General features: G+C 39.3%; 1 protein-coding gene across 1 annotated transcript in view; it reads left to right on the forward strand.

Annotated features, from left to right (window-relative positions):
- The window catches only part of TRPA1 (transient receptor potential cation channel subfamily A member 1), a 64,340-nt gene extending 46,687 nt beyond the window's left edge, over positions 1 to 17,653 (forward strand). Inside the window, exons 19-27 of the mRNA XM_044244465.1 lie at positions 1,829 to 1,991; positions 2,763 to 2,852; positions 4,899 to 5,068; positions 6,633 to 6,762; positions 7,387 to 7,569; positions 10,418 to 10,486; positions 14,334 to 14,444; positions 16,366 to 16,463; positions 17,110 to 17,653. Coding sequence (XP_044100400.1) covers positions 1,829 to 1,991; positions 2,763 to 2,852; positions 4,899 to 5,068; positions 6,633 to 6,762; positions 7,387 to 7,569; positions 10,418 to 10,486; positions 14,334 to 14,444; positions 16,366 to 16,463; positions 17,110 to 17,320 — 1,225 coding nt within the window. The 3' untranslated portion in view covers positions 17,321 to 17,653. The remainder of the gene's footprint in view (positions 1 to 1,828; positions 1,992 to 2,762; positions 2,853 to 4,898; positions 5,069 to 6,632; positions 6,763 to 7,386; positions 7,570 to 10,417; positions 10,487 to 14,333; positions 14,445 to 16,365; positions 16,464 to 17,109) is intronic.
- The last annotated feature ends 392 nt before the right edge of the window (positions 17,654 to 18,045 follow it).

Here is an 18,045-nt window from a genome sequence, read left to right on the forward strand (position 1 = left end):
AATACCATCCATTTTTCAAAGAAATGGAACAAATAATCCTGAAATTTATATGGAACCAGAAAAGACCCCAAATAGCCAAAGGAATATTGAAAAAGAAAGCCAAAGTTGGTGGCATCACAATTCCAGACTTCAAGCTCTATTACAAAGCTGTCATCATCAAGATAGTATGGTACTGGCACAAAAACAGACACACAGATCAATGGAACAGAATAGAGAGCCCAGAAATAGACCCTCAACTCTATGGTCAACTAATCTTCGACAAAGCAGGAAAGAATGTCCAATGGAAAAAAGACAGCCTCTTCAATAAATGGTGTTGGGAAAGTTGGACAGCCACATGCAGAAAAATGATACTGGACCATTTCCATATACCACATACGAAAATAGACTCAAAATGGATGAAGGACCTCAGTGTGAGAAAGGAATCCATCAGAATTCTTGAGAACACAGGCAGCAACCTCTTCGACCTCAGCTGCAGCAACTTCTTCCTATGAACATCACCAAAGGCAAGGGAAGCAAGGGCCAAAATGAAATATTGGGACTTCATCAAGATCAAAAGCTTTTGCACAGCAAAGGAAACAGTTAACAAAACCAAAAGACAACTGACAGAATGGGAGAAGATATTTGCAAACGACATATCAGATAAAGGGCTAGTACCCAAAATCTATAAAGAGCTTATCAAACTCAACACCCAAAGAACAAAGAATCTAATCAAGAAATGGGAAGAGGACATGAACAGACATTTCTGCAAGGAAGATATCCAGATGGCCAACAGACACATGAAAAAGTGCTTCACATCACTCTGCATCAGGGAAATACAAATCAAAACCACACTGAGATACCACCTCACACCAGTCAGAATGGCTAAAATTAAGTCAGGAAATGACAGATCCTGGCGAGGATGCAGAGAAAAGGAACCCTCCTACTGTTGGTGGGAATGCAAGCTGGTGCAACCACTCTGTAAAACAGCATGGAGGTTCCTCAAAAAGTTTAAAATAGAGCTACATTATGACCCAGCAATTGCACTACTGGGTAGTTACCCTAAAGATACAAACATAGTGATCTGAAGGGGCACATGCACTCGAAGTAGAGGGTATTATGCTGAGTGAAATAAGTCAGTCAGAGAAAGACAATTATCATATGGTCTCCCTGATATGAGGAAGTGGAGATGCAACGTGGGGGGTTGGGGGGTAGGAAAAGAATAAATGAAACAAGATGGGATCGGGAGGGAGACAAACCATAAGAGACTCTTAATGTCACAAAACAAACTGAGGGCTCCTGGGGGAAGGGGGTAGGGAGAGGGTGGTAGGGTTATAGACATTGGGGAGGGTATGTGTTATGGTGAGTGCTGTCAAGTCTGTAAACCTGGCGATACACAGACCTGTACCCCTGGGGCTAATAATACATTATATGTTTATTTAAAAAATTTAAAAATTATTAAAAAATGTTTATCTTTGACATTAAATGAGACATTTCAGGGGTGGAAATCCTTATAGAAGACATAAAGAAGCACTCCTGGGCCTTGCATTTTAATGGACAGTGAAGTGAAAGGGGTACCTGGGAAGAGCAATCAGTGTGGAAGTCAGAAAATATGAGCTAAAGTCTCTGTTTTTCCATTAATTGGTGAGAGATTTTAAATAATTCAGGATTTTCTGGGAAGTTGAGATTGAGATTCCTTTTCTGAAAATGAAAAAAGGTGAATTTGAAGACCTTGTTTGTGAAGTTCAGTGAATTTACCAAATAGATTTCTGAGAGGGATTATAACTACTTCTTCCATGGGTTATATCTTATATATTTTTGTTAAAATTATGATTTTTTTTTATTTTTGTAGGCTGGCTTATGGGTTTAGAGCCCATGTTATGAACTTAGGATCTTACTGTATTGGTCTCCTACCTATGACATTTCTTGTTACCAGTATAAAGCCAGGTATGGCTTTCAACTCAACTGGAATCATCAATGAAACTCATGATCATTCAGAAATATTAGACACTAAGGTATTTTTGATTGGTCTTCATATTTCAACTTTTTAAAATAAAATATTATCAAGAGTGTTGTTTGTTCTTAGAAATACTAACCTCATAATAAATCTGAAATATCAGGACTTTATTAAAAGTAGACTGTAGAATTAATATATGAACAGTTTCACCTAAAATTTTTTGTGGAATGAGAGGGACTATAAATAAATAGATCAATAAATGAGTTTGTAAATTAAAAAGAATTGACATGTATGAGATGCTAACTTTAATGCTGAAGTATAAAACTTAAAAATAGGTCTACGAACGTAGATGTGTGGCTCTCAGGGATTTTGAGGGAGAGGGAGTGGTTCTTAGTGGATACAGGGCTTGTGTTTGAAGGTGATGAAATGTTATGGAGCTAAATGCTAATGGATGGTGGTGGTTGCCTTAATGTCACAGAATTATACATTTTGAAATATAAATGTACCTGTAAAATATGAAATTTGAAAATGCTAAATTTTATGTTTATGTGTATTTTACCATAGTAAAAAAATTTTTTACATAGGTCTACAGATTCGTATTCTTTTAGAATTTGTTTGGTGATTTTTGAATCTCTCTTAAAAAGGACATTACGAAATGAGGATGAGTTATCTTTATATTTGTATTAATAATTTTTTGTTAAAAGCAAATATGAACAATGTGTATGAATAAAGCAGAAGAAAAACAAATATTTAGTAGTAGAAATTATAAAGATGTTTAAGTGTTGTTTTATTTGATATCCTTCATAACTTTTGTACTTTTCTGTTTCAGAATTCATATTTTATAAAAGTTTGCATGATTTTAGTTTTTTTATCAAGTATATTTGGATATTGCAAAGAAGTGGTCCAAATTTTCCAACAGGTACACAATACATTTTATATCTCTAAAGTTGCAAATATTTTAATACACAGAACATAAATTGCTAAACTATTATTTTTTAAACTATTGTTGGAGCAATATATGTCAGAATAAAATTGCTTATCTTGACAAATGTGTAGATTAGAAATACCAAGCATAAACTTTTCAAACTGTAGAAATCACATGATTTTAGATAAGACTCCTGCATCGAATGGTGTCTATTTGACAAAATTGAAGTAAAGTTGTTCTAGTTGTACTAGTTAGTCCATATGGGTCTGCTTGGCTACAAATGAACTTATGAATGCCTTTTCTGTATTTTCTCTCATATCAGTTAGATATTTTGCTGACATCACAGATTTTGAATTTGATATTTTTGAATGTAGCATTTATAAAGAACTTACTTGGTCCATGACTCTATTTCTACTGGGTTTTTCTTTGAATTCCTTTTTTTTTTTTAAAGAATTCCTTTTTTTTTTTTTTTAAGATTTTATTTATTTATTTGACAGAGAGAGATCACAAGTAGGCAGAGAGGCAGGCAGAGAGAGAGGGGGAAGCAGGATCCCTGCTGAGCAGAGAGCCCGATGTGGGGCTCGATCCCAGGACCCTGGGGTCATGACCTGAGCCAAATCAGAGGCTTCAACCCACTGAGCCACCCAGGCACCCCTTGAATTCCTTTCTTAATAAGAATGCTTTTCAGGGGCATCTGGGTGGCTCAGTTGATTAGGCAACTGCCTTTGGCTCAGGTCATGATCCCAGGGCCCGTGGCTTGGGCCCAGGGTACTGCGATCGAGCCCCGTGTTGGGCTCCTTGCTCAGGAGGGAGCCTGCTTCTCCCTCTCCCTCTGCTTGCTGCTCTGCCTGCTTGTGCTCTCTGTCAAATAAATAAATAAAATTTTAAAAAAAGAATGCTTTTCTTTATTGGATAAAGTTTCAAGTTACAATAAAATTTGGAGCTCTTTATAGCATAATTTTTGCTTCATGCCTTTTTTTTAAATGGGTGAACCAAATTCAGATCAGACTCAAGAACTATGTAAAGTATCTACAGGTCCTTACTTTGGCTAATAAATGGCATCAATCTTTTATTTCTCAGTGTGGAGGTTTAAAGTCTTTCATTCATTTTGGGGTTTTTTGTGCATCTTTTTATAAGATATATCTCTTTTATACAATACCTCATTTTATGTGAAAATTTACCTTGTTATATAAGCACTGATAGCTGCATTAAAGAATGTTAATGATAGTTACAGTGCTTCACATTTGTTTGATACACTATACATTGCAAAAACTTATATATGTGTGTATATGTGTGTGTATGTAGGTGTGTGTGTATATCTATCTATAGTTGTAGTAAATTGTCACAATTTGGAGAATTAGACTATATTGTTTCATTGTAACTTTAATTATTGTGGGCATATTATTTAATCTTGTCATAATTTTCATTTTTTACAGATTGTAGTTTAAAGTAAACTATCAAGTTACATGATTTCTGTAACAGAGTTGGTCTCCACCTTTTTTTATTGATAGTAAAATCATTGCCTCTACAGGAAATTCGATGTCCAAAACATAAAATCTTTAAGAGTAGGAAACGACTTCAAATTGTCGTGGTCATTAAGTCTTAGCACAGGTCTCAAACCCCCTTAGAAGCAGCTTCAGTTTATTTGTATCCTGAGAAATTCACATGTATGTCCTTACATGGGGGAAAAGAATTATCTAACCCAACTTGCAGCTCCCAAGGAATTTCCTTAAGAAGGAATGAACTCTACAGAGAAAGTCAGAAACTTGTTGAATTTCCTTAGGTATCAGATTTCCAAAGCATGCCAGGTCAACAGAAGAGGCTGAACCATCTCCAGTACTGGTCCATACCCGGGCTCTGAGTTCAGTCAAGTGTGGCAGGAGCTGGGTCCTTGGTCCTAAACCTCTCCCAACTGCAGTGTCACAAAAATGTTACTGCTGGTCAATGTGTGTGTGTGTGTGTGTGTGTGTGTGTGTGTGTGTGTAAGATGCCAGGTCTTGGACTCTACATGTGGTAATTCTGAATTCTTTTCAACCCCAGAAAAGGAACTATATTTTGGATAACGCCAATGCAGTTGAATGGATTATCTACACAACAAGCATCATTTTTGTGTCCCCCTTATTTGTTGGTATACCAGCTTCTGTGCAGTGGCAATGTGGGGCAATTGCTATATATTTCTACTGGATGAACTTCTTGTTGTATCTTCAGAGGTAAAGTCAGCTTTAATGATTTCTATATCCCTTAGGTATTTTTAACATTAAAGGAACAACTATTTGAAGTACCATAGATTTATAATTGTCTTATTCCTTTTCCAATTGTTTTTAGACTATGAAGATACTTTTTATATACTATTAAGGAAAAAGTGAGGGAGGTTTGGAGCTCAGAGTGTAGACCAAGATTTCTTAACCTTGGCACTACTGAAATTTGTGGCTAGATAATTTTTTGATGTGGGGGGTGGGTGGACTGCCGCCCTGTGCATTGAAGAATGTTTAGCAGCATCTCTGGCCTCTACCCACTAGATAAACGGTAGCAACACCCCTACCATGTGACAACAAAAGAATATGCAGATATTGTCCAGTTCTTCTGAGTGGCAAAATCACCTGGGGTCGAGAATCACTGGTCTAGACAAATCTAGGTTAAATGTGGGGAGTAAATGGAAATAAAAGTATTAGCTATTCTTGGCTTTACTTGATATTATTTGGTAAGAATTTGCTTTAGATTAAAACAACCAAAATGAAGTGATAGGTATGGGGAATAATAATGATATACAAGAAAAAATAAGTTAGAAAACTAATTACAGAGAGGGGAAAAGGACTAAGCTCCCTTTACCTCCAGATAGTGTTATTTCATATAATCTTTACAATAACAGAGGGTAAATGTTATTACTCACAGTATATAAAAGAAGAAAATGAAGGTGTGAGTTAAGTAACTTTCCCAAGATCTCAGTCAGTAAGTGGACATTTTGCCTACACCTTTCTAACCCCAGGGACCGTGCTTTTCCTACTATATCATGTGCATCACTGTTCACAAGCACAAGGCAGTGGGCTGAACCCAGCCCCTTGGAAAGGACATGGTATGGTGGGAAGAACAGTGCTCTGAAAGTCAAGAGGCTTCAAGGCAAGGCTGGGTGCTGCCACTCCCTTGGCTTTGCTATTATCAGTGACTTTAGCGAGTTCCTGGAAAGCTTCGGGAACTTCGTTTCTGAGGCCTCTAAAGTCCCTTTCATCTTTAAAGTCTCATGACTCCCCCTTTAACAAGCTGTCTTTGCCAAAGGAAATGTCCAGATTGGTGGCTAGAGGACACATCCATCATCTCTCTAAACATTTCACAATTTTGGTTTGTAGGAGAGAAAGGAAACCTCAGGAGGTCAGGAGGTCCTGTAAATCATGTGGGTGCGCCCTTCAGGTGTGTGAGCTCATTTAGAGTCCCCACTGGATGCATCTCCTAACTCAGCTCTAGGATCCCTTTATCAGGCTTTGCTAGCACTTTCTATGATCCTAAGGAGATTTTTCTCTCCTGCTTTGTTTGAAGTGATTCCTAGTGGTCAAGTAGTAAAACAAAGATAAACATGAACAAGAAGGAAAAAGAAAACCCTTTGACAGTTTGAAAATGAGACAGCTATGCCTGATTTCTCATGTCTCTTTTTTGAAAGTAACTGGTCTCCATTACTCATCTGTGGAATGCAGTTACTAATGCATGATAAATATTGACGCTGAGTGAAATACAATTTGACCAGAAAAGTAAATACATACTTTAATTTTTACATTTTCTTAGATTTGAAAATTGTGGAATTTTCATTGTTATGTTGGAGGTAATTGTGAAAACTTTGTTAAGGTCTACGGTCGTGTTTGTCTTCCTTCTTCTGGCTTTTGGTCTCAGCTTTTACGTCCTCCTGAGCTTGCAGGTGAGGCAGCTACCTTAGTTGATTTTGTTGATGCAAATGTTACGAATATATATTTATACTTAAATCTGAACAGCCTAGAACATTAATAGTAATGTAACAGTTTTTTTTTTAATCTGATAAAATTACCTTCAAATGATTTTTATCACAGGAAAAAATGTCATCTAACTCAATGACTTTTTCCCACTGTCAAAATGTTTATATAGGGGTGCCTGGGTGGCTCAGTGGGTTAAAGCCTCTGTCTTTGGCTCGGGTCATGGTCTCAGGGTCCTGGAATCGAGCTCTACATCAGGCTCTCTGCTCGACGGCGAGCCTGCTTCCCCCTCTCTCTCTGCCTACTTGTGATCCCTCTCTCTCTGCCTACTTGTGATCTAAATTTAAATAAATAAAAATTTATTTAAAACATTTAAAAATGTTTATACATAATGCATGATGATTTGTTATAGATGCAGAAAAGATCTTTTTGATGACTTTATTGTCAGCTTATTAGTAGTTCTTGTCACTTTTAGTAGTTATAGTCCTGTGACGTAAAAACATATTCTAAATATGATTTTTATCATTTTACTCTTCGGGAAGTGTTTTTTCCTTATATGCATTTTGCATTTCACTTTTACCATCTTTTCTCAGGATGCTTTCAGCTCTCCATTGCTTTCTATAATCCAGACCTTCAGCATGATGCTAGGAGATATTAATTACCGTGATGCCTTCTTAGAACCGTTTTTGAGAAACGAATTGGCATATCCAGTTCTGTCCTTCATACAGATTATTGCCTTTACCATGTTTGTTCCAATTGTGCTCATGAATTTACTTGTAAGTAATTTTTCCTTACATTTCCTGTTTGTTGATCATGTGGGGGCATTTAGCAATGATCATTATTCTTTGCCTCCTTTAACTCCCTTCATGAAAGGAAAAAGGGACTATTATAAAATCTATTCATACAACATTCATTTAGTGCCTGGGTGTGCCGGGCACAGCATGAGGCCCAGAGGATACCAGCCAAGATGCATTCACTTGGCAGATACTTATGAAGAATCTAGACAATGATCCAGGTGCTGGGAAATAGTGGTGAATAGACCAATACGCAGCCCTTACATTATAAGCTAGTCATGAAGTTAAATAGTAAATAAATATGTGATATAATGTCATGGGGATGAAAAAATGCTATGAGGAACTACAAAGCAGAATAAGGAAATAAAGGTGAATGGTGTTTGTGCTGCTCTGGGTTTGGTGGGAGGTCAGAGCATCGGCAGAGATCTTGGTGGAATGAAGGATTAAAACCTCATCTCTGCCTTTAAATTTCTCATCGACCAGTGATTCAAGTGGGGAAGAGACTCTCAGGCATGAGGGCATCTGTGGCATTCAGGTGCCATTTCTAAACCAATTACAGGCTGAACATCCTCAGCAGACACAGACGTGCCCTTCACAGAGAACCTGCTCCAGCCATGGGTGTCTTAGCCAGCGCAGGCAGAAGTACATGCCAGGTCCATGAAATGCCTGAGCTGACGTTGCAGTGCATTTTTTCCCTTATCCATTTATGCATACATTCAGTACTCTTCCTGAGTCTGACTATACACCAGAGATTGTGCTCTACAGTGTTTCTGGAAAGAAAAGAAAATATCAACTACTTAATATTTTGGTTCACTTACTTGATGCAACTCCAGAGTTTTATGTTGTTGACCTAGAAAAATAAAGGATAGCACTAAGAATAATAAAGAACGACATAAAGCCCACGTTCTTCCCTTAGAATCACTTATGTTTTAGAAGATAATCATCTAGAAGAGGATTTGGCCTAGCAGTAATACACGCATGGGTGCCATCTCTACCTGCACATCCCAGAAGAAAATCAAACCCAACAGAGCCAAGACTGTCAATGTTTTCTTTCCTTCAAGCTCTTCTGTTCCTCTCAGTAGAACCTTCCTGGTTATCTGACTCAGATCATTGGAAGATACTCTAGATTCAGCTCTGCCCTTCCCTAACTTCTCCCAGTAAATAGTTGCCTCAAATGCCTACTTTCAGTTGGCTTACACCCTTATGGTTCCTCCTCCATAAAGTTGCAGTAGTGAAAAGAGGCTCTCTTGTCTCACTTCTCTGTCTAATCCTTCCTGCCAATTGTCATCACATAGATGTTCTAAGGAAAAGCTGAAATTGCTTTTTTCATCATTTTTTATCTTTTTTAATCCCCAGGACTCTTCAATTCAGTTTAAATCCATCAGCATTCCACACAAGGGTCCTCATGATCTGATTCTTACCCAGATCTCACTCAGCTCCCTGCTGTTGGCAGGATTTACCCAGACATGTACCGTGAATGTTCACTGAGTGTGCCAGACTTTTCTGTGGGCTTTCTGGGCTCTGTTCAAGCTTCTCCTTTTCCTGGAAGGCCCCTCACTTTGGGTTAACTCTTTCTAAGCTCCCAACACTCAGCTCAAGCATCATCTCTCCTAGGTAGATTATCTTAACCAACACCTCCCTGCCATCACCCTCGTCTGAATCAGATGCCCCTTCCTTGTGTTTTCATAGTTTTGGGGACACAAATCAGAAAAATGTCATAAAACCTACTTTCTAGCATATGCAGAGAAAATTAGCTAATACAAAGCACTTGAAATGATGCTTGGCACATGATAAGCATTAAACAAATGTTAGCTATAATTAATAGTAATTTATCTACTCTCTGACTCACAAGATCAGACGTCTTCAGATCCTAGGCAAGTATCTTCAGTATGAGACAGCTGGGTTTTGATGGAGGCTGATATAAACTAGAGAGAATGCCCACTGAAAGGCTTCCAAATTAAAAATAAAAAAAATTATGCTGCCAAATAAAGCCCACTTGCTGACTACATGTGGTTCCAGTGCTACTCTGCACGCTCTGGAGTATACTCTTGCTGCTCATTCACTCAGTAGCTGTCTTGTGTTCCTGCTCTGTCCCCGCTGTGGTTCTAAGCACTGGGCATACAGTGGTGACCTGGACAGACTGAGCCCTTCCCTTATGCAGTTTACTTGACTTTCTGAGAACATCAGCATCCAGGAGGCTGGTTCAGCATAGGCGGGTACTAACAGATACATGTCAGCTCATGTAAGTAAGTGGATTTAATTGGGATTGAGTAGAACTAAGCTGACAGGTTCCCCTCACCTAATTCTATGAAGCCACGGATTTTTAGATGGAGTTCCTGTTTGTTTTTGTTTGTTACCAAAGCCACACCCATCCTTGAAGTGTACCTCTTCCTGCCAAACCTATGTAAGATATATATTTCTGCATCACCTCGGCTTGCTATTTAACTTTTCCATTTGTCAAGTCACTCTTGTTTACCTTAGAGAGGCCCAACTCCTGGAGTTTGCAACCGTGTTGCGTGGTTACCCCAGTGGCATTTGATCCTCTAGCACCCTGTCCTCTCCAAAAATATCAAATTTTTATCTTAAATTAAAATGAATTTCAGATGGGTGTTCCTAGTGTTTTATGATAACACTTAAAATCAGTGAACCCATGTGGCTACCATTGTGACCAAGGTGTATAGGCTTTACGGTGTGCTGCAAGAGGTGTTAGCCCTGTTGGGGTCACTACGAGGCAGTTACATGCTCACTCCCCCCCTGCAGCCAAAGAGATCTTAGTGCATTTTTAGGTGTCACTAAACTGGTGATGACTCAGTGCTGTGTTGTACTGTAGATTGGTTTGGCCGTTGGCGACATTGCAGAGGTCCAGAAGCATGCATTGTTGAAGAGGATTGCTATGCAGGTAGGTACTGCATTTATTTAAAACTTCTTGAAATTAACACCATCTTAATTATTCATGTATGAGCATAGCTGATCTCTGCGAACAGTATTGAAAACAGGTATTTTGTTAGTGCTGAGAAGTACCACACCGTATAGCGCTTGTTGGGCCCATTCTTTGTAGTACCTGCTGTAGTCAAAGACTCAGAAATGAGGATTTTCAGAAAAAATTCAGCAGAGAAACTGAGAAATTATCTGGGCCTCTTTTAATGTCAGCATGTGGCCAACAAGGTAGCTAGCTGCTAAATAAGGATGTGACAGGTGTGAGGTGTTCTGTCTTGTCACAGCCCCACTGTTCCAAGGATCCTGGTATTCTGGCCATAGTCTTGCAAGGTTCCCACATCACATGTTATATTGAAGTGACGTTCACTGCCTCCAGGAGATTTTGTTCCTTTGTCACATCCCTGACATCTTTCTAAATAATTCGATGTAAAATTTGCTCAAGTAAGAGGCTTCTGGGTGGGTCCTTGGCTGCTGAATCCTGTGAGGTGGTCTCCTGTTACACAATGCAAAACTATTTTTATGCTCTTATTTGCCTTGTCTTTAAATTTCAAATTTGAATGGGAATATTTGATGCTTCAAAAATATCTGATGACCAGTTGAACATACACATTCAGAAACTTAGGCCAGTTCAAGAGAAAGACAAATTCATTGTAAGATTTAACTTTATTCTCTTCACTTTTCTTTGTCACACTGCTTTCTTCTGTGCCACTCACTCAGCTATCCATGAGCACATGTTTATTTCTGAACAGTGTTCTAGTACATGACACATGTGGAGCACAGTACAGTTTAGCATGAGTGAACACAGAACCCCAGCCCAAAGTCATCCAGTTATTTGCTAACTTTAATACGTAAAAGAAGTCTAATTAGAGAGCACATCAACAGAACATTCAGAGTGTAAAACGTCGAAGTCAACTTAGAACTGTGCTTCAAGTCTCTGTTCTGTGACTAAGTTGTACATTATACAGACGGCCTGGCACATTTAAAGAACAAAAATATATAAATTAACTGATTAAAGTGTTAGGTCCAGAAAATTAAAGGAAACACAGTTAAGGAAATGCTACATGGAAGAGTTGACATGTGAGCCAGACCTTGAAAGAAAGGATTCAGAAGAGCAGTGAGGCCGGTCCAGAAGGGCAGGATCCGGCCGGAGCAAAGGGCTGAAGGCAGAATGAGAAGTGGCTAAGGAGGGGTGAAGGGCTGCCTGGCCTAGAAGGATGGCTCCTTAAAGGGCACTAAGCCTGCTCAGGATTATAGAGGGCTTTATGAAAAAATAGCAAAAGAAAACCTCAGCTTTGTGTTTTGTTTTGTTTTTTTTTTAAGATTTTATTTTTGAGTAGTATCTCACTGCCAACCTGGGGTTTTAACTCACAATCCTGAGATCTATAGTCTTGTTCTACTGACCAAGCCAGCCAGGCACCTCAGAAAACCTTAGCTTTGAAAGAAAGGGCAGTAAATGATGGAAGTGCTTCAGGTTATTTCATTAGTGCGTGGGACGCTATTAGCTCTTCCGAAGAATGAGAACAAAATGAAAGTGGTGTTTAAGATGATCAGTTATTGGGCGCCTGGGTGGCTCAGTGGGTTAAGCCACTGCCTTCAGCTCAGGTCATGATCTCAGGGTCCTGGGATCGAGTCCCACATCGGGCTCTCTGCTCAGCAGGGAGCCTGCTTCCTCCTCTCTCTCTCTCTCTGCCTACTTGTGATCTCTCTCTGTCAAATAAATAAATAAAATCTTTAAAAAAAAAAAAGATAATCAGTTATTATCTCTATTTGGTGGAGAAAGATTAAAGGAAGAGCTAACTGACCAGTTCCTACTGTAACAAAGATGGGGTGTGGGACTTGAGGGAGGTAGGGAAGAAAAGGAAAAGAGATGCAGAAACCTCCTCGCAGGCATGCCAGCAGTACCTCATAACTGACGACTCTTGACAAGGTCAAGGAAAGTAAATAAAAAGAACAATACAAGCAATATCACTACATAAGATGTCTGCGGAAGCCCACTAAACTACACGGTTAATACAGCTAACCAGTTCATAAGGTTAATAGGAAAAGCACAATTCTGTATTACGTTTGACTTCTTCCCTGAAACACAGCAACAAAAGGGCTTATAAAGGAAACAGGCACAGCAAGTGCTCCTATGTTATCTGCCTTGTTTTGGATCACGAAGAGCATTGGCTAGAAAACCAGGAAGTCATTCTCTTACTTCCCCTAAGTTGTTTTTCTACGCAAATTTCTATAATCCATGTACTACTCTGTGAGGTACAACCTGAGTGTGAGGCCACGTCAGAACCAGAGCATAAGGGGACGGCAGCAGCCCTCTCACAGAGGAACATTTGGTCTTTTCACAGAGTCCTCTCAGACCTAAGTAGGGACAGAGAGGTCCCTGGGGCAGTGCATGCTGGGAGATGGAACAGTTACTCAAAGACAGGAGTTGTATTGTGAGGAGCTTGGAGCTCTGTAGTTTCCCACATTAGTATCCCGTTTCCAGTACAGGCTGACAGCTGTCAACACTGCACACGGACAGGCACATCACGAGAGACAGCCATGGAACTCACTTACCTCCAGCATGGGAAAGCCACCAGGTGGAGGAGGTGCAAATCAGTCCTGAGCCCACAGGAGCCATGCTTGGAGGGTGCCAGCAGACCCACCAAGGTTGGACTTGAAGCTCTGCTTGCCATTCTCCCTAGGACCATATTTAAGGAAGGAAATCTGGCAGGTCCTATGTAGAAAATGAACAGGGTTAAGACACATCATGTGCTTTGTCTGTTGGCAGGCACTAGACTTGAATAAATCTTTTTCAATCTAGTAAGTGAATGATAACATGTGACCCTGAAAAAATGTATATTGTAAGAGGAAAGGAATATTGCTCTTAAGATCCAAGGGAAAAAGGAACCTTGGAAACTATTTATTATAGAAACCCAAAGAAAATTTTTAATTGGTGTTGTGAATAAAATACAAGAAAACATAGCTGTTCTTGAAACTAGAACCAATATAGAGCATGTTAAGTGGTGGTAAGTGCTATAAAAATGGGAAGCAAGATAGAGTGTGTTATGTGGAAGAGGGGCTAGTGTTTTAAACAGGTGGCCAGGGAAGTTCTTAGCATCTCACCGTTTGTGGATGTGAGCCACTGAAATGCCCATATAGAAAAAAGCCAGTGGTCTTAACTTAGAGAGCAAACTCTCACCTACATGGTAATTACAATAAACATATCTAAACAGACACAAAGGACGACAAAAAATGAGTAGAAGATCAATTTGGCAAATAAAAAGTAAAATGTCAACTCAAGGTAAACCCATTAAATGACAACAAATGATTGTTATCTCTGAAAATAGAAATTATTAGACTCAAGATGGGTCATGGATAAATCATTTTGCACCCGATAGCACCGCGTGAAAAGTCAGTGGAGTACTAGTCTTCGATGCACCAGCTGTATTCCTTCCTCTGGCTCCGGTCGTGGTCCTCCATCTAAGCACGAGTTCCTCCCCTGTCACAGGTGTGCATTTTGGATGACGCCCCAGAGGACAGGGGTGTCTTCTGTGGGTGGTGTCAGTCACCGTCCCTGAAGAGTGACCATCTGCTCACTTCCACTGAATTCCTTCTTTAAGCAGTCTGCCTTGGCTGCAGACTGCTTGGCCCCCATCTTGTCAGTGGATGAGCGGAGAGGCGGCGAACCTGGCCAGCCCGGCTGCTTGTGCGTTAAGCAGGGCACCGGAGTCAAGTTTTCAGTTCGCTGTGCTAATGGTTGCTTTCCTGTGATGTAAAAATTCCAGATGCTTATTAATGATTCCTCTCAATCAATCCAAACTGCACTTTAGGTGGAACTTCATACCAGCTTAGAGAAGAAGCTGCCCCTCTGGTTCCTACGCAGAGTAGACCAGAAATCCGTCGTTGTGTATCCCAACAGACCCAGATGTTCAGGGTTATTGGTAAGTACATGTGGAAAATGTCGGCATCAGTAACATGATACTGTTTGACCTTCATTCATGGTGTTATCCTTAAGGGCACCCTTAGGAAAAGAAGTAATTGTGATTTAAAAAAAAAAAATTAAGTGCCTGATTAACCCACAGTGAGAAAGTGAAGGGCAGCGGGAAGGAGGCATTTGTCCTACTGGCTCATTCACAACATCTGTGTTAAATGTGTACCACATCCCTGTGAGGGCAGATGCTTGGGTGGGTGATTGGCTGTGCCCTGTATCTTTCCTACAGTGTATGCTTCATTTTTCCTAGTCACATGCCACTTACATAATTCGCGCAAAGAATAGGTCTATCTGCAAATATAGAGCACATATGTACCTATGCTCAGATATACACACACACACACACACACACGTGCATGGGGAGTGTACATTATACACAATATACTAAGTGTCCAAGACTAAGAAAGCCACTGCATTATAATGGAAAAGGACTGTATTAAGGATCAGAAGTACTAGATGCTAATCCTGGCCATGCCTGGGCTTCCTCCTCTATGAATATTTTTTTCTCAATTCTTTGCTTATTACTTTTCCATTGTGTGGTCATGAAATGATAAAGTCAATTTGAGTATTGGCCTAGGCTTTATTCTATCTACACTATTTCCCTGTTTAATTGCATTCATATCCATGGTTGTGACTACTCCTAAAACACAGAAGGCTCTCAGCAATTGATTCCCTAGCCTAAAACTCTCTTTGAGTTCCAGGCTCCTATATCCAGCTGTCTACCGTGACTCTTTACTGGTATGTCTCAAGGTACCTCAATTCTGCATATTCAGAACAAACTCATGCAAAAGAAACTCACATTTTTCACTTCTCCTGTGTTTATTCCCCCTGCAGGGAAAGAATGAAAAAGCCTCTTTTCTCTCCAAAGTTTCTTTCAATTCATGTCAACACCATTCACTTGCTTGTGCAAGATGTCATCCTTGATGTTTCTTTTCCCCACTGCTGACTGCTCACACCCAATGACTCCCATGTTTGGTTTATTAGGCTTCCCGGATCACCTGTGTGCACTGTCCTCTTGTCTTGCTGGGATTCCTAGAATTGCCTCATTTCTGGTCATTTCATTTCTGCCCTTGACCCATTCCAGTCTATCAATGGTTTAAAAGACACTAAATTTTAAAAATTTATATTAAAATAGCATTTCAGAAACATCCTTATGGGAAATCCAGTTGTGTTAGATAATGGTGTGGTTTTAGAGAACAATTAATCTTGTATGGAATACCACCACTTGCGATGAGCATTTTTCATAAGAAAATATAAGATAATTTGGTTATACTTTTTCATAAGCAGTCTTCCATTCTTATTTTCTCCTTCTATCTTATCTATATAGCTTGTACTTTATTATAATATGCATGACTTGTTTTATAGCTTTTTATATGCCTGTTTCTTTTTTTATTTTATTTTTTAAATTTCTTTTCAGTGTACCAGAATTGTTTATGCACCACACCCAGTGCTCCATGCAATATGTGCCCTCCATAATACCCACCACCAGGCTCACCCGGCCTCCCACCCCCACCCTTCCAAAACTCTCAGATTGTTTTTCAGAATCCATAGTCTCTCATGGTTTGTCTCCCCTTCCGATTTCCCTCAACTCCCTTCTCCCCGCCATCTCCCCATGTCCTCTGTGTTATTTCTTGTGCTCCACAAATAAGTGAAACCATATGATAATTGACTCTCTCTGCTTGACTTATTTCACTCAGCATAATCTCTCCCAGTTTCTCTTAACAAACTGTGAGCTCCTTAAGGGCCATAGCCATGTCTTAGCTATTTGTCGTGCTAGCATACCTGATGCAGTGCTGAATCATGGCACACGTTCAAGAAATAGTTCCTGAATTGAGTTCAACCTGAGTAACTATTCATCGTTTATCCCACAGCGTATATTTCAATTTCTTTTTCACACCAAAGAAACAAGACAGGAAATTCCAAATGTTGACACATCTCTAGAAATAGAAATATTGAAGCAAAAATATCGGTATGTGTTTTTCTTTATATCTGTATTTGAGAAACATAAAACTTTTAAATAATGATGTCTAGTGTAAGGTTATATTGTATATTTGTGTTTATCTCATATATTAAGTCATACTTTACGTGACTGATGTCGTAGTATTTTGAGAATCATGAGAAATTTTTGAGACCCAACAATTTATTTGCTGCAGTTCAACAATCAGTTTTCCAGTCAGTATCTTAAACTGCATTCCCATGAGCCATCTGAATTCATATATCAAAGTTTTGAAAGATTTTGAGGATTCCTAGAGAAGCTATATAGTGTACAGTGGCTAAGCATTAGGGCATTAGAGTTTATTCACCTGAGTTTAAAGCCCTATTCAACTGCTTACTAACTGTGACCTTGGGTAAGCTGCTTATTCTTTTTGTGCAACAGCATTTTAATCTTTAGAATGGGAACAAAAGTAAACTGGCCAAGAACTAACAGCACAACCTTAAGAAGAACACCTAACCTTAAAAAATGTGTATTGCTTAGAAAGGTTAGGACTACCACAAAGCTATGACCTGAGAGAGCCCATTGGATATAGAACACCTCTCGTAACCTAGGCTTCTCTACACTCAAGGACTGAAAGGATCATTGACAGTAAATTCACGAGACATGTATATCTTTTTAGGCTGAAGGATCTCACTTCTCTTCTGGAAAAACAGCATGAGCTTATCAAACTCATCATTCAGAAGATGGAAATCATCTCTGAGACAGAGGATGAAGATAACCATAGTTCTTTTCAAGATAGGTTTAAAAAAGAACGGTTAGAACAAAGGAATAGCAAGTGGAATTCTGTATTGAAAGCTGTAAAGACAAAGACCCACAGCCCTTTGCCTTAGGCTGCAGTGGGGCTTCCTATCGGGGGGAAGTTTGCATGACCCTGTTGGGTCCAATTTCCAGGTTAGCAAAAGTGAGGAAAAAGCAGAACTAGGACTCTGATTTCACTACATATGAAAGGATGGTTCCTGTATTCTTTGTAAAATAAACCTTCTCTCTATTCATATTTTATGCCAGTTAGTATATATAGAGAATATCCTTGCTAATGAGTTCAAGTTGTACTTCACTTCTCATTATTTGAGTAGAAAACTGACTTGTTAGAACATACATTTTAATAAGGACTAATAACAAATAGCATGGAGGACAAGGGGCGTTAGAGAGGAGTAGGGAATTTGGGTAAATTGGAAGGGGATGTGAACCATGAGAGACTGTGGACTCTGAAAAACAATCTGAGGGGTTTGAAGTGGCGGGGGGGTGGGAGGTTGGGGTACCAGGTGGTGGGTATTATAGAGGTCACGGCTTGCATGGAGCACTGGGTGTGGTGAAAAAATAATGAATACTGTTTTTCTGAAAATAAATAAATTGGAAAAAAAATAAGGACTAGTAAATGTAACTCTTAAACTAGAATACAAATGTCAATACTGGATTCCTGCTTGATAATTATGTAATGTGTAATGTATTAGACAAAAAGTATTATATTAGGTTATACCATTGGGTATGCTTTTTTTGTGTGTGTTGTAAGAACCTGTGGGTGGAACACTGTGTACTCTGTTCCATCTATAATATA

Source organism: Neovison vison, chromosome 4 (assembly GCF_020171115.1).
Source record: "Neovison vison isolate M4711 chromosome 4, ASM_NN_V1, whole genome shotgun sequence".
In the NCBI taxonomy this organism is placed as follows: domain Eukaryota; kingdom Metazoa; phylum Chordata; class Mammalia; order Carnivora; family Mustelidae; genus Neogale; species Neogale vison.